At 45.8% G+C, this 17,110-nt stretch overlaps 1 protein-coding gene across 2 annotated transcripts in view; it reads right to left on the minus strand.

The window, feature by feature from the left end:
• Positions 1 to 698: 698 nt before the first annotated feature.
• COPS7B (COP9 signalosome subunit 7B) overlaps positions 699 to 17,110 on the minus strand; it is a 55,563-nt gene continuing 39,151 nt past the window's right edge. Inside the window, exons 8-9 of one of the 2 annotated variants that reach the window (XM_054723334.1) lie at positions 5,748 to 5,832; positions 699 to 740 (exon numbers count right to left, since the gene is read on the minus strand). In XM_054723334.1, coding sequence (XP_054579309.1) covers positions 5,792 to 5,832 — 41 coding nt within the window. In that variant the 3' untranslated portion in view covers positions 699 to 740; positions 5,748 to 5,791. Of the gene's footprint in view, positions 741 to 5,723; positions 5,833 to 17,110 lie in introns of those variants that run through there. The other variant, XM_054723335.1, reaches the window with a different exon arrangement.

Consider the following 17,110-nt stretch of genomic DNA (forward strand, 5'->3'; position numbering starts at 1 on the left):
TGCTTCCCCCTCCTAGTCACACCCCTGGTCCCAGGGAAACCCCAGAGACACCACACACTTTCTTCCTTTTTCCTCCTGTTGACAGTCTATGGTTCACAGGCCCTCAAAGGGGACACAGCCACAGCCATGCTGTCAATGCCCCTCAGGGGTGCTGCTGCTCTGGGGGGCACAGAACCCCTGCTGGGGCCACCCTGAGCTCTGGGGCTGGATGAAGGGAAGTTCTGGGTCTCCAAGCAGTGATACTGGGCCAGGTCCACAGTCTTGCTGAGCTGCTACTTCAGCTACTGCCACCAGTGCTCAAGCCTTTGGGCCTTGAAGTCAGCCCATGTGCGTGGGAAGGTGAAGAGGACGGAGGAGTGGGGAAGGGTAACAGATGACCCCAGGCATGGCCTCCTTCTTCATGACATCCTTATCTCTGTCCTTTGCATTGTCCTTATACGCCACCCAACAGCTCCTGACACTCCCCCAAACTCTTTCTTCCTCCTAAGTCTAGCGACAAAGGCCTTTGTGCTTTAACACAAAGATGGCCAGTGGGCCATTAGCTCTCAGTCCATAAGAGCAATCCCACCTGGGCAGAGCCACAATGCTCTACTAACCCCAAAGTGGCTGCGAGTACCTCAAGGGCCAGGATGGGTCTGTCTTGGTTTGAAGTTCAGCGTCCTCCCTAGTTACTAGCATGTCTTAGATGCTCAGCGAAGGTTTGTGGAAGCAAAGGGCAAACTGAAGGCTCCAGCTGATCCCTGCAAATGGAAAGTTTGGTGACTCTCATAGATGATACCCTGGTGTGACCCTGGGGGTGGCACTCACAAAAGGGGCAGGGGACCATGAGCAGGCCACATTCTGTTATCAGCAAGTGAAACCAAAGTGGCTGGCCTAGCGGTGAGTGATTTTTTCCACCCTGTCTTCTAATACACTGATCCGATCCTCAGCTCTTCCGAATCTGCTATATATTCCTTCCAAGGTGTTCTTTGTTAGTACTATGTCAGCCTATATTTCTGACTGTTCTTTTTCATAGTTATTATATTTTTTCTCATGCTGCTGAGCATCTTTACCATCATTATTCTGGACTCTATATCAGGTAAATTCCTTATCTCCATTTCATTTATCTGTTCTTCTGGAGAATCTTCTAGTTCTTTTATTTGGAGGTTGTTTTCTTGCCTGCCCATTTTGGCTGCCTATTTGGGTTTGTGACTATGTATTAGGTAGATCTGCTACGCCTCTCCATCTCTAGTACAGGACATTGTCAAATGCTATTTCTGACTAATGAGGTCAGGCAAATACTCAAAGCCTCCAGAGACCAGCCTCTAACTGCATACTGATTGGATTCACTGTTAACACATTGCGGACCAGTAGTTTTATTGCTAGCTTTATCCAGTGGCCAGATAAATTTCTATTTAATGAGTATAAAAAACATTTTAAATAAATGTTAAAGGTATGCCTTAAAATTAAATACCCATTGCATTTTGAAGTTATTTATTACATGTTCTTACAAGCTAATATCTTTTTAAAGTATGACACTTTGGCCCTAACCAGTTTGGCTCAGTGGATAGAGCATCAGCCTGCAGACTGAAGAGTCCCAGGTTTGATTCCAGCCAAGGGCATGTACCTTGGTTGCAGGCACATCCCCAGTAGGGGATATGCAGGAGGCAGCTGATCGATGTTTCTCTCTCATTGATGTTTGTAATTCTCTATCCCTCTCCCTTCCTCTCTAAAAAATCAATAAAATATATATATTTTTTTAATTAATAAAGTATGATACTTTGTAAAACACTGTATAATATGAAAACACGAGAATTCTTGTGATCTGGACTGAAATATGTTATAAGTAGTCCTCAGGCAATTGTCCTCAGGTATGGCAAGAGGTTTTCCAATAGGGTGGGGCAATTGCTTCTGTCTGGAGGCTAATTCTCATTCTCAGTCTCTTAATGGGCCTCGAAACTCCACACCTTGGGAGAAGGTGTTTTCCAATAGAATGAGACAACTGTCTCCCCCTCAGGCAAGAACTGCCTGCATAGAAAGGTCTACCTGAGAAAGGTGACCTCCTCAGTGTGAGGGAATGACAGCACAGGAAACTGTGGTGTCTGCTTTCTGAGCTCTAACCTCAGAGGCCTCAACCCTGACTTCTGTTCACATAGCGCCAGTCCACTCTGCCCTGCCTCCATGGGAGCACAAGGTAAGGGAATGTGCACTAAATGTTTTGAGTTGGCCCTTTAAGAGGGTACCTGCATTTCTAGCCGTCTTTCCCTGGCAGACAGCAACCCTGCTGCTTTTCACAGCCAGATGCTATGTGGGCAACTTTCTCAGTTCTGGTACTCTCTGCTGGGGGGCCCAGCTTGGGGACTAGACACAAGAATTCTCAGTGACAGACTCCAGAGCTAAGACATCTCTCCCGAACTTTGGCTGTTCTCTGAGAATCTGGCCAGCCCTTTTGAGCCTCCACCCTTCCTACAAATCTCTATGGCAGTCTCCCATTTCCCTTTTTGGTTATTAGGGTTCTCTCCAGCAAGTTTTCAATGGATTATTTAGGATGGTTTTTTTGTTGTTTTTTTTTTTTTGTTATTCAATTGTAATTCCAATTTGGTCCTGTGACCATGTCTGTGTAGCATCCTATGGCCATTTTTAATCTTCCTTCTTTTGGACATTCTGAGAACAGCACTCTGATAAGTGATTATGCTCAATAATAGCCCCCTCTTGTGGTCATTCAGAGAACAGCTCCTTAGTTAGGGATTAGGCCAATAGCGCCCTCTTGCTAGCATTCAGAGGACAGCACCCTAGTATGTGTTTAGGTCCGATAGTGCCCTCTCTGGGGCATTTTTAGAACTGCACCCTAGTAAAGTATTAGATTCTATAGCGCCCTCTTGTGTGCATTCTTAAGACAGCATCCTAGTAAGGGATTAGGCTCAATGGTGCCCTGTTTTGTGCATTTTCAGAACAGCACCATAGTTAGGGATTAGGCGCAATAGCAACCTTTTTGGGGCATTCTGAGAACAGCACCCTAGAAAGGGATTAGGCCCATAGCACCCTCTTGAGGACACTCTCAGAACCGCACTCTAGATTAGGCTCAATAGTGCCTCCTTTTGGTCTTTCAGAGAACAACACCCCAGTCTTGATTAGGCTCAATACTACCCTCTTTGGGGCATTCTCAGAACAGCACCCTAGAAAGTGATTAGGCTCAACAGCAACCACTTGTGGGCATTCTTGAGACCTGCACCCTAGTAAGGAATTAGACTCAATAGGGCCCACTTGTGGGCATTCTGAGAACTGCATCCTAGTAAAAAATTAGGCTCAGTAGTACCCTCTTGTTGGCATTTACTGGTAGAGAATAGCACCCTAGTAAAGAAATTGTGAGGCTGGGAAGAAAAAAAAACAAAACACCTTGTCTCACAGCTCCCTTAAGCAGTCCTCCTATATTTTAATTGTTTTTATTTTTGGTTCTCTCATTGAGTGATTTTTTCCACCTGTCTTCTAATACACTGATCTGATCCTCAGCTTTTCCTACAGCTGTGTATTCCTTCCAATGAGTTCTTTGTTAGTACTATGTCAGCCTATATTTCTGACTGTTCTTTTTAATAGTTATTATATTTTTTCTCATGCTGCTGAGCATCTTTACCATCATTATTCTGGACTCTATATCAGGTAAATTTCTTACCTCCATTTCATTTATCTGTTCTTCTGGAGAAATCTCTTATTCTTTTATTGGGGGGAGGGGTTCTTGTCTGCCCATTTTGGCTGCCTGTTTGGGTTTGTGACTATGTATTAGGTAGATCTTCTATGCCTCTTAGTCTCTAGTACAGGACATTGTCAAATGCTATTTCTGACTAATGAGGTCAGGCAAATACTCAAAGCCTCCAGAGACCAGCCTCTACCTGCAACTGACTGGATTAACTCTTCATCTCAGAAACAAGAACTGTTCAGGACAACTCTCATCTAAGGGACAAAATTAAGGAGAGACCCCTGTAGGAAACACTTCTTCCCAGCCTAGGGCTTCCCCCTTGCCCATCTTTATGCTCAAAAACAACAGAAATGGCTCCTCCATCTCTGTCACTGTCACTATCAAAGTTTCAAGACTTTATGATTCTGCAAAGTTCATGTCCTTGGATCACTGCTTCCATCTGTCTTCTAGCAATGTGCCCTCCCTGTGGTCTTTTCCTGTGGTGAAAAAGTCTCTCCGACCCCTGAAGACAAACATCTAGGATATGTGTATCTATCAACCCTCTTGGTCCCTCTGAGCCTCAGTTTTTTATCTGTAAAATGGGGTGATACCTAATTCAGAAAGCTGTGGTGAGGATTGGATGCCCCCTGAAGGTTCCTAGCTGTTGGCACAGTTAATACTTAATAAATGGCAAAAAGAACAATAAAATGTGCAGGGGCTATGTTGGCAAAGTGTATTGAATACAAAAATGAATATAAAGCTATCATCTTTCCTAGGTTATAATTATTTTAAATGAAAAGATTTTTACAGAAACAGAATTTAAGGAGGATACCTGAAACCATTTCTCTGAGTACTGGGGGTTTAACTCAGCTAATGCAGAAGCAAATGCTGTCGACCGTATCTGCCGAGAACATCCTCAATTGGGTCACATCTTGCCCTTGCTCTGCTCCCACCTTGCTCAAGCCACCTCTGTCTCAGTTTTGACAATCACAAGAGACTCCTAGTAGGTCTATGTTTCCACTCTTACACCCCTTTCTTCACACAGAAGCTCAAGGGACTATTTTCACCCCAGGGCCTTTGTACTTGCTGTTCTCTCTGCTTGGACAGCCATTTCCCCAGATATCTTCCTGGTGGATTCATTTATTCAGATCTCTGATCAGATGCCAACTTCTCAGACAGGCCTTTCCCAACCATCTTATCTGGATTACCTTCCTATCTTACCTCCCTGCTCAGTGGTTACCTCCTTACCCTGCTTTATTGTTCATCTGACATTATATTATGTGCTTATTTGTTTATTGCTTGCCTTTTTCCTCTAGAATGTAAACTTCATTGGGGCAGGATTTTGTCTTGTTCTCACTGAAAGTCCAGTATCTAGAGTCTACACAATAAATGCTCAATAAAAATGTGTTCAATGTATAAATCATGTTTACAGCCAAGTCCTGGGTAACCACTCAGTTACAAGCAATTTTTTTGAAAAAATGCAAGGCCTGGGTTTATCAGGGAGGTGTCTGTGGGCTTTTCAAATTACTCAGAGAAATCACTGAAGTCTGAATTGTTCTCAGAAAAGGGGACTCAGAGCCATGAGGAGAAAGTTGAAGCCTCTGAGAGGTGGCAGGGGGAAGGATCCACCAAGTCATTCCTGGCCCCCTGTCCTTCTGTGGGATGCTCTCTAGAGGGCCCACAGGGCAACTCCAAGAGAGGCTCCCCTGCCTGGAGCCCACTGTCCCACAGGCAAGTTCAAAGGCCCTCAGGTGCTAAAACAGCAGCGAAAGTCTGTTTCTAAAGTGGTGACAAAAGGAGACACAAATAACTGGGCTTATTATAAGTTCCACGTTTTAAAACCTCAATGGAGTGGTGGCTACACTTGTCAAAAGTCAATGAACTTCCTGGACACAGACAACAGGGTGGTGAAGGGGGCGGGGCAGGCTGGAGGGGCTCAATGGGAGATAAAGAGAGACACATGTAATACGTTCAACAATAAAAAATTATTAAAAATTCAATGAATTTAAAACACATTGAACACTTCCAATGGGTACACCTCTTATATGTAAATTATTTGTCAGTACAGATGGTTGGAAAATAACAAAGAGGTAACCTGAGAGAGGGGAGGAAGGTGAGTCACCGATGACAGCCAGGCTCTCAGCCCAGGGATGCTGCCCCTGGAGGTAAGAAGTCAGGGACTGCAGGAAAAGAAAAAGGAGGAACAGGTCACAGTGGAGCTATACCCTGATTTTTATAGAATGTAAACTGTTATTAGATATTAGGGAATCTGTTGCTAACCCTGATACTTTTACATTTCTTTAAAAGATCTATCAAACAAAACTAGCACTACCAATCATGTGCCACCACCATCACCAAAACATACTGCACTGGGTCCACATTTAAGCAAGGACCAGAATGACAGTACAATTTGGCCTATACATGGTTAAGTCTACAGAGGTCTTTCGGTTAGCTGGCATGGCAAGGGAAACCACAGCCTGCTGGTGCCCTCTGGTGGTCAAGTGGCACAACTGCATAGGATTATCAAAGTTTTAAGTCCTTGGTATCCAGACTAGCTCATCATGTTTGTTAAAACACAGCAGGCTAGGCCCACCCCCAGTTTCTACCTTAGAAGGTGTGAGGTAGGGCCTGAGAGTGACCATTTATAACATGTTCCCAGGTGATGCTGCTACTGCTGCTGTTCCTGAGGCCACACAGAGAGTCACTGGGTTAGGGTTATCTCCTCCAATACATTGCATCTGTCATACTAGATGACATGCTAGGAAATTAATTAAAACAAGCATTTTTTCTACCTCTCCACAGTAGTTATGGGTGACTTTTTGTTGATTTTTTCTTCTTCTAGATTTTTTGCAATTGGGTTATAACTTTTTTTTTTTTTAAGCAAAACAATGAGACCCAACGCACATCACTCCTGTTGGAGAATTATTACCACAATGGCCTTTTAAGAAGCAGGCACAGACCTCTTTGCAAAGATGGACTGGGCACTTCAGAGCCTCTTCCTTGGCTTTTTAATAACCTTCTGTGAAAAGCCCTGTTCTTGCAAAGTCCCAGGAGGATAAGGGTTGGGCCCCCATGCTGTGGGGCTGGCTCCCCAAACACGGGAGGAGACCCCTCTTCTTCCAGGCTGGTGCTCCCTCTGCCTGGGGACTCCAGAGGCCTCTCACTGCCCCTAGGCTGTTGCTCTCAGGTTCTTTCCCTGCTCCTCCAAGAGTTCTTGAGATCTGGGCCCAGCCCCCATCCTACTTGTTTGCTGATAGGTCAGGTTTGAGGCTGCAGAGGTAAAGGCAGTCAGCTCCCACTGGTTTCGCAGAAAGAAGGACTCCCAGACATGTCAGGGACCAGGGAAGATGGCAGTGGGGGTGGGGCAGGTTCCTGGAACCAGCATTTCTAAGACCACAGAGACTTCCCTGCATCAAGTCTTTCTGGTTCTCCCTAGGGGTCAGCCGAATTTTTCTCAGACCTGCTAGAAGCCTGAGTTTGGCAGTTCCCACACATCTCTCCTCCAAACTCTACCATGAGAGAGGGACTGCAGTTTAGGGGCATACTCCAGAAGGGAAAATCCCAGTGATGGATCCCAATTGGCCTAGCTAGGGTCTGGGACTCACCTCGGGCCAATTGATTGTGACCAGAGTTCAGGGGTCTGGTGATGAGCACACCACCCCCAATGAGGACCACTTGTACTTGATTGGCTTGGGACAGGATTCACCCTCCCAAAGGGAGCTGGGCAAAGTGTCCCAGCAGCTGGGTGGGATTGGGACATAATCCCCCTGGCTCTCAGGGGTTGGAGCTTGAATCCAGGCCCAAGGCAATGCCCATGCAGGGGCCTGGGCTGCCTCTGTGGCTGGATCTCCCTCCTGCTGTGGCCAATGAAAGCCTGAGCTCTGCACACAGCTGCTCTCCCCTTCCTGCAGCAGGTGGGGGTGCTGGAGAAGGGGCAGTGCCTGCTGTTTCATGCTCCATACCACCTGACCAGGACAGAGGGGCCCCTCCAGATGGGGAAAGGACCCAGGATTATCTGGTGGGCCCAATGCAATAGGGTCCTTGACAGAGGGATAGGGAGGCAGATGATTAAGTCAGAGGGAGATGTGGCTACGGAAGAAAGGCACAGAGACGTGACGCTGCTGGTTTGAAGATGGACAGGGACCCTGAGTCAAAGCAAATATAGGCACCTCCAGAAGCTGAAAAAGTCAGGGAAACAGACTCTCCCTAGAGCCTCCAGAAAGGAATGCCGCCCTCCCGACACTTTGGTTTGAGCCCAGTGAGACGCATGTTGGACTTCTCCCCTACAGAACCGTAGGCTAAATTGTGTGGTTTTAAGCCGCTGAGTTCTGGTACTTGTTACAGCAGCAGTAGGAGGGAGCCTAGTATATCCTGACAGCCTGGCTGGTCCACAGAGAACATTTCAGAGCTGCCAAAGAACTGTTTAATCTTTTGTAACAGTTTTAGTGAGATATAATTCACGTATCATTCAATTCACTATTTAAAGTATACAATTCCTCATAGATTTTTAAGGGGTTGTTTTACAGCCTCTGGAAACGGTCTCCCCTTTTAACCTCTGAAATATCCATTATTAACAAACTCCAAGTACAACTCCAGAGGCTTATATAAAATATTTTTGCTCCTTATCAGTGGTTATTAAGTAAATGGCTGATAATAAATAGCTCATCCAGGTCCAGTTGTGCTTCCTGATTCAGAAGTTCAATGTTAGGTGAAAGGAAGCGAGCTTATTAGCTTAGCAGCTGGCAGCAGAAGCCCTCTCTGGAGAGGAGCTTTTCGTATAGAAACACACCTTGGTGTGCTGGGGGAAAGATGACATTTGAGAACGGAGAAGGTGACAGGCATCAGTCATCCGAGCTGACTGAGTTATTCTCTCTGAGACAAGGTGGAACTTGCTTTGCTCCAGCGAGGGGGAGAAAATGAAGAAAGAGGGACAGAGAAGCTTGGACGTGGTGGTAAGTACTGGCAGGATGGTGAAAGCCAGATCTACCAAATTCCCACTCAAACCTGGAGTCAGATCTGGACCCTGTCCTATTCCGTTGACCAGTCTGTTTATTCCTATGCTGCCATGACACTATTCTGATTACTATAGGCACAATAAATTGTTTTAATATCTGACAGGGGGTGAATCTCACAGACAGCAAGCTGAGTGAAAGAAGCTGGACACAAACAGAACGTTAAGTAATATTCCACTTAGATGAAATTCTAGAACAGGTGGAACTAAGCTATAGTGACAGGAAACAGATCAGTGGTTGCCTGGGTCAGGCCCAGTGTTGGGAGGGAGGGGGCTGGGAGATGTTGACTATAAAGGGGCTTCAGGGAACCTTCCAGAAAGATGGAAATGTTCTATGGGGTTGGTGTTGACTGGGTTGGTGGTTACAAGAGTGCACACATTCATCAAAACTTCAAATTGTACACTTAAAGTGAATTAATTATATTGTATGTAAGTTATACCTCGATTAAAAATAAGTCTCCCTTAACTCATTGCTGTTTCCAAAAATTGTTTTTCTATGTTTATAAAATTACTCTTCCAGATGAATTTTAAAGTGCTTTATAAAAATGTATTAAATTACATCAGGCTCTTGATAAAAGTTATATTAGTTTCTTTATTAATTTGGGATATAACTGATACTTCTATACTATTAAGACTTTTCATCCCCAAACAGGATGTGTCTTTTCATTTATTCAAATCTTCTTTGGTAAAAGTTTTGTCATTTTGGTAAAAGTTTGTCATGTATGGCATCAGTGTGCTATATACATTTCTTATTAAATATTTTAGGATATATTTTATATGTGGTGGTTGCGATTGTTAAAGGAGTCTTTAAAGAATATTTTCTAACTAATTTCTGATATATGAAAAGGCTCTTGATCCCTGCCAGTATGGCTCAGTTGTTGAGCATCATCCCATGCACCTCGAGGTCACTCATTCAATTCCCAATCAGGCCACATGCCCAGGTGTCAGGCTCCAGGGCAGGAGGCAGCCTGATTGATGTTTTGCTCTCACATCGATGTTTCTCTCTCTCTTCCCCTCTCACTAAAATCAATAAAAACTTTTTGTTTTGTTTTTTTAAAAAGGCCCCTGATTTTTATTTATCTTGAATCTGGCTACATTGCCTAAGTTTCTTATTGTTTTGATACTCTATTAAACTGATTTTATATTTGAGGTGGATAATCATACTACCTGGAAGTCATCATGTTTTGTCTTTTATTTTCCAGTTTACACTGACTTCCTTTTTCTGACCTCATCGTCTGAAGCACCTAGGGCTTTTGAACAGTTGCAATGATAGTGGGCATTTCTGTTTTGTTGTTGTTTAATAAGGTTTACTGTTTACTGTTGGTTTCTGATAAACACTTTAAAGAATCACCCTCCTGTTTGGGGGATTCTGAGTATTTTGGTCAGTAATAGATGTTGAATTATGTCTAGTGTCTTTTCAGCATTAGCCTAGGTCAGTGGCTCTCAATACTGGCTTCACGTTAGGATCACCTAGAATCTTTCTCAAGTCAATCTCTCTCTCTCTCTCTCTCTCTCTCTCTGTCTCCCTCTCTCTCTCTCATCAATTTTTAAAAAGCATATTTAAAAATTACTGTTGCCTGGGTACCCTCTCATCTGGATTCTGATTTATTGGGTCCGGAGTGGAGCCTAGGCATCAGCTCTCCTGGTAACTGTAACGTCTCCCCAGGGTTAAGAGCGGCAGAGCTAGAGCTCTGCTTCTGAACCTTTGCTGTGCCTGGGAATCGGGAGCTTGTTAGGAGTGCACACACTCAGTACCATCCTAGACCTACAGAGTCAGCATCTGTGTTTTTACAGGAGCTCCACCCGGGTGATTCCTCCACCCATTGCAGTTTGAAAAGCACTGAAGATAATTATGTATCAAGTTTTTTTTTTTTACTTTTATCCTATTAATGTGATAAATTACAAAACTAAATTTCCCAAATTTTTAAACTCTTGCACTCCTATAATAAAACTGTGGCTTAATACACAGATGAACCCAATTTGTGAATATTTTATTTAGAATTTTTGTATCAATATTCAGAAGAAAGATTGATCCACATAATTTTTTTAATGCTGATTTGTCCGATTTTGGTATCAGGACCTGCCTCATAGGTTGTTTCCCTATATCCACTCCTAATTATGTGGACTTTTCTTTGTAAAACTGGCCAGAAGCGCCTGGCCAGTGTGGCTCAGTGGTTGAGCATCAACCAATGAACCAGAAGGTCACAGTTCAAATCCAGGTCAGGGTATATGCCCAGATTCCAGGCTCAATCCCCAGCAGGGGGCATCTGGTCAGTGATTCTCTCTCATCATTGATGTTTCAATCTCTCTCTCCCTCTCCCATCTTCTCTGAAATCAATAAAAATGCATTTTTTAAAAACTGTCCAGAAGGTTTCATAGTTTGTTTATCTGTTCAAGGAATGAGCTTCTTTTTTCCTTTTTATTATATGTTGATTTCCTATATATTCTAAAGTCTATTTTTTGGGGGAAAAAACTAATACATTGGAACTGTCTCTTTTTTAATCATTTCAGACTGTCTTAATTACTGTTCTAGGGAGTATTTTAGTCTCTCTTACCAAGAGATTTTGGTAAATCCATTGAGTACTCTAAAACTTCCCTTTTCTCTAACTTCCTCGGTCCCTCCAGGCACCTGGGAGTGAGTCAGGAGATAATGACATCACTTTGGAAAGGTTTCCCCACTGACGTGCCACTCCGTGGCTGACGGCTGCTTGCTGTGGAGGTATGTGGGCTCCAATCTGTCAGGCCTGAAGCACATTTGTCCTAATAAATGTCTTTACCACATGCTGAGAAATCCTGATGAGGAACCTGGATCCTGGGGCAACCAGGCCAAGAATATTCTGTTCCATCTTCCATTGTAACAATGAAACGCTGAGTGCCTGCTAAAAGATGCACAATTTATTTTAAATATTAGAATAGGATGATTGTTTAAAAAGAGCTCCAGCTGGTTAAATTTAGGTTCCTGCAATAAAACTCGGCTCCCACACATTCTCTGGCTTTGGGCCCCGGAGGGCTGCAGGTTCTCCCAACTGAATGGGAGCCTGCGGTCTTGCGTGTCTGGGTTTTCCGGTGGTTTTGATGCTCTGAGTCAGGGCGTCAGGAACTGCACTGACCTCAAGAACACTTCCTCTGTTATTTGAGTGACCCGCTTCTAGACCACTGTTGCCAGTTAGGAAAAGTCCTATTCAGTAAATTACTTTCAGAGAACCCTTGGGCAGAAAACCAGGTGGCTACTTTCCATTGGCTTGACCAGGCAGGTCCTCTCTGCCCCTGTCCTTTGAATGTGTTGACTTCTTGATGTCCACCTGCCAGGGCCTTCAAGAACGCTAAGCCACCATTGGGCATCAAGTCAGGGCTCCACCAGGCCTAAGTAGGCTCTCCGGTTCAGTTAACAAACTTGGCCTGGCGTCCAGTTGGTCTTGTCACAGCTCCAAGGCAGCCTGGCCTCTTTCCTTTGTCTTCGTTGCTCCTTTAAGGACTTTTTCCATTGGCTTCCAACATCCTCCCCTCCATACCAAGCATCACGTGGGTAGATGCACCAAGGAGAGTGCCCAGAGGAGGCATGGGTGAGGAACAGGTAGGGCTGCACCAGCCATTCCTTCTAACCTAGAGCCGTGGTCAGCAAACTGCGGCTCGTGAGCCACATGCGGCTCTTTGGCCCCTTGAGTGTGGCTCTTCCACAAAATACCACAGCCTGGGCGAGTCTATTTTGAAGAAGTGGCGTTAGAAGAAGTTTAAGTTTAAAAAATTTGGCTCTCAAAAGAAATTTCAATCGTTGCACTGTTGATATTTGGCTCTGTTGACTAATGAGTTTGCCGACCACTGGGCTAGAGGGATGGAGGGGGCACCAGGGTGAGGGGGAGTGTGTGAGAGGGAAGAAGCATTGCTGAGCTCTCTGTCCACTTGGACATGTGTTCAGAGGAAGGAGAACTGGATGGGACGGGGCTGGTTGTCTTCATGAAGTTGGGGACTTAATTAGGTGGAACAGAGGAGTTAGAGATAGGAATGTGCACGTGGTTTAAATGTGGTTGGACTGGAAGGTTAGTAAAGGGAAGAAGAGGCAGCTGAGGCTGAAGAACTGAGTGCCTTCTCTGCAGAGCCAAGGTGGGTAAATGTAATTATATAGCACCAGGAGATAGGTGAGTTAGGAAGTCGATTGGGACAGCAGCCTGTCAGGTATCTGGAACCCCACACTCTGCTGTTCACACTGAGCTCTTCCTTTGAGCTCGGGAACATTGTATTAGGCAGACTCATCCTCGGTCACGCTGGGTAACAAACTCAGCAATCCCAGCAGCTCAGAGCAGCAGCATGTACCTCATGGTCACAGAGCTGCGAGTTGGCTGGGGCAACCCCGTGACAGGCTCTGGGGTACATTTAGTTTCCTCCCAGGTGTATCTCATTCTGGAGCCATTGGCCACCTGGGCTATGTTCTTCGCGTGGTGAGTAGCAGAAGGTGCAAGAGTGGGTGTGCGCCCTAGTTGGTTTGGCTCAGTGGATAGAGCATCGGCCCGTGGACTGAAGGGTCCCAGGTTCGATTCCAGTTAAGGGCACATGCCAGGGTTGCAGGCTCAATCCCCAGTGGAGGGAGGGCATGCAGGAGGCAGGCAATCGATGATTCTCTCTCATCATTGATGTTTCTCTCTCTCTTTCCATTCCTCTCTAAAATAAATAAAAGTACATATTTTTTAAAAAGAGTGGTATGTGGCAACACAGCTGTTCTTTGGCAGATTTGTCACTTCTACTCAGATTCCAGTTATCAAAGCAAGTCACATGGCCAAGGCAAATATGCATGGAGCAGGGAATTACCCTCTTCCTACTCTAGTGGGAGGCAACTCAGCACTTTGCAGCAAAGGGATGAATGTGAGATTGGAAACAATTATTTGATTATCTACTAACTAACAACTTTAGCTCCTGGTTCATGGGTGCCCATGTGTTATGATAAAAGGAGTGCTGAAGAGGGTCTAGAGTCCTGGGTTCTGACTCGACCTCTGCAAGTCCATGAGTCTGGAAGACCCTCAATTTCCTGACAGGTCCAGTGATTCCTAGCCCGGATTATGTGACATGTGGAAGGTTCTAGAGAGAGAGCAGGCCTGAGTGATCACCATTAAGCAGATGAACATGAATAAGAATATAAACACAAGTTCTGTGACCTTTTCAATATTCTACCACCTTCCATCTGAGTTCTAATTCATGGGTCAGGAACTACCTGAATACCAATAGTGGTCGCCATCTCTTTAACCTGTCAGAACTGTGAAACTGAACAACTCTGAATGGAATTCAATGAATGAATTTCAGTTAAGGGTCTCTGATTGCAAGCAAGACAGATTGTGGTTCTGGCTAGCTGGAAGCATACAGGGAAGCTCTGGGGTAGCTCAGAAGGCTAATGGGAAGGCAGGAGAAACAAGCGTAGAAACAGCAGGAACTGGGGTGGCACTGTACCTGCAGTGAGCCAACTTTACCCTTTTCTGTCCTGTGTCTCTCTACTTGTCCTTGTATCTCAGAGTCCCAACAAGTCTGATGGATGGAATGTAGGCTCCATGCCCCTAGAACTCGTGGGCAAGTCTGAGTTTTGTGATGGGTTCTGAAGACCCCTTTGGCTTCTTTAGCAATGAGGTTGGGAACTTCCTGACCTACTGCTCCCCAAAGACTGCACTAATTGGATAGGGGCAAGTCCCTCCAAAAGCATCAAGGGCTGTTTTTAAAAGGGCAATGAATATCTGATGGCCATAAAACAAGTGCCCATGGCAATCACTAACCTATTGCAAATGGTGGAAAATGACAGCTCACAGGCTCACTCGGAGCCATCATGTTTTTTGGAAGGGACTGAGACCCATGGAGAGATGCCAGATCCCAGACCAGGCAGCCCTTGGCATTCCTTTTTGTGCCTTTCCCTGGAATGGCCAGAATGGCTAAGGTTTGTTAGCTAACAAAATGTCACCCAATTCTTTTCCTATCTCTACTTCATAATAAAAAGAGCTACATTTAGTAAGCAGTTACTATGTGCCAGGCACCATGACTGCAATAATTAATGTAAATCCTTTCATTGAATCCTCACATTAAGCCTATTGGGTAATTACTATACCTATCCCCATTTTACAGATGAGAATACCAAGGCACAGACCTAGCTCGATAGGCTGGTGGGAATTAGAGTGGGGATTCGAACCCAGTCTTGGTTGGAATCATAGAACGCTTTCACCAACAGTCCTCCTTCAAGGAGGATGCCATGGGTACAAAGCTCACTATAAGAACTCAGGGGAAATGGAGACTATTTTGCAGGTGCCTGGAACAGGAAGTAACCATAAGACCCAGGGAGGAAGAAGAGATTCGGAGAAGACTGTTTCAAAAGTCACAAAATAAAACAAAAGGATGGAGAGCTTTACCAACCCTTGAGGATTTCTCTGAAGTGTTGAGCTGTGGAGAGTTGAAAGAGCTGCTAATGTCACTGCATTCCCGCTTCAGCTCCTACTTGGCGAGGGACTTGTTTCCTGTGGTTCCCGGGATGATTTATGTTCCATTCCTATTTCTCACACAGAATGGCCTGTGTGCGGGGCCAGGTGTGGAGCCTGAGCACAGCTGGCTCTCACTTGAGGGCCCTCCTGCCATTTTAAGATGACCTCACCCCATTCCCTTGACTTTTTGAATATGCAATTCACGCCTCTTTTCAAACATTCAGATAATGATTTATTGGTTTTTTCTTGCATTATCCTGCAGTAAGAGGTTTTTAATTTGTTTAGGCGCTTGATTCCCGTTCTTTATAGAGTAGTTGTATCTACTAAAGGAGTGCTCAAAAAAGAGCACTTTCTTATTTCTGCCATGCTGGTCATATTTTAGTCTTGGCCCAAGGACTGCTTCCCAGCCTCCTGTACCTTCCAAACCTACCTTTGAAAGGCCCATGGAGAATAGGGGGCTAATGACTATGAGGCTTTGGCAGGAACAGACCTGGATTTGCAACTTGCCTCTGACACTAACCAGCTGTATGACTTTGGGCAAACAGGGGACTACTGCACAGTCACTCCCAGGAGCAGCCAGGAACTCTGTGGAGGGCAGTGCCCACGCCCTGTCCTTTCAGAAAGCAGCAGGTCCCAGGAAGCAGGTCCCAGGTGGGCATCTGGCCTGTGGTGCTGGCATGAAAGGAGAGTGGGAATTGACTAGGCCAGATTCCCTTTCAGAAATCTGAACTGGGAAATGTAAGGAGCAAATCAGGCAGCTGGGAGGGGGGTGGCCCGGGACCAGGCACTGGGAGGCGGATGAAGCCTGGTGGGGAAGCCAGGATGAAGATGGAATACCTGGTCTGAGAGCTGCCATGAACCCACAGCAGCTCATCCCCAGGGCGGGTACACCGTGGTCCCTGTGGCAGGGGTGCTACTTCAGGACACTTCTCTGTACTGTTATAAAAGAAAACAGGTGATGCAGCCACCTTTGCCTGAGTTGGGAGGGGAAAGAAGTCATTGGGGAAAGAAATCTTTTCTCAGACCTACTCCCCTCATGGGGGCTTCTGGGGGATGGGGGGTCAGCATGAAGAGAATGCCTCTGTTTGGCAGAGAATATTATTGGGTTTGGGGTGATCAGGGAGGCCCAGAACCCAGAGTGGGGATAGTTCAATTGTTTGGCATAACAAAGAGGCTGAGTTTGAAGGGAGGATCCCCAAAATGGAATCAGGGCATGTTGGGGCCCCCTCCTCAGATGTTCAGGAGGCTGCAGACTGTCAAGGGAGGACCACAGGGAAGTTCCTAGTGATGGAGACCTAGAGGTTTTCAACACTGTAAGAATATTTACAGTGAAGCAGCTTACGTCACCGAGAGGTAACCCCTTTCACCATCCAACATCTTCAGTAAAACAGTACAAAGCTGCTGTTTAAAAACAGCCCGGGAGACAGAGCCCCGGAGGTTCCTGAGAGATTTAGGAGCTGAGTGCCCCCTTGTGCCTGGAGTAGGAGTCTGCCACTGGACCTCCAGCCGCAGCTGCAGGACAGGGGAGACGTGTCCTGTGTGCCCAGCACAGTGCCTGGCAGCATGGGTGCCCACAGGTGGTGTCATGCACAAGTCAACCAGCATCAGCCAAGGAGAAGCCACGAGTGCAACGTGTGGCAACTTCTTATTGGGAAGAAGAGCCCTGTTGACCCAACAGCTAAGAGGGACCTGCATTTGTCACACAATGTCCACAAGCTCCTACTGGTAGGAAGTTCTGCACTTCCACCTTGAGGCCTCCACAGCACATACCCATGCCAGGCAGAGTCAGCTGCTACCTTTGCCTCTGAGGCTGCCACTGAGTGTCATTGCTGAAAATGGGTCCCAAAGTCTGCAGGATGCTGTGGACAACTGCAGTGATGCCCTGCTGGTCCTGACCCAAGGGTACCTCTCATCCAGGTTCCAAGGCCTCAGTATCCTTAGGTCATCTTCACGAGGTTGGAATCCTCCCCAAATCTCCACACCAGCAGGTGGCTGAGTCCT

Source organism: Eptesicus fuscus, chromosome 11 (assembly GCF_027574615.1).
Source record: "Eptesicus fuscus isolate TK198812 chromosome 11, DD_ASM_mEF_20220401, whole genome shotgun sequence".
Taxonomy (NCBI): domain Eukaryota; kingdom Metazoa; phylum Chordata; class Mammalia; order Chiroptera; family Vespertilionidae; genus Eptesicus; species Eptesicus fuscus.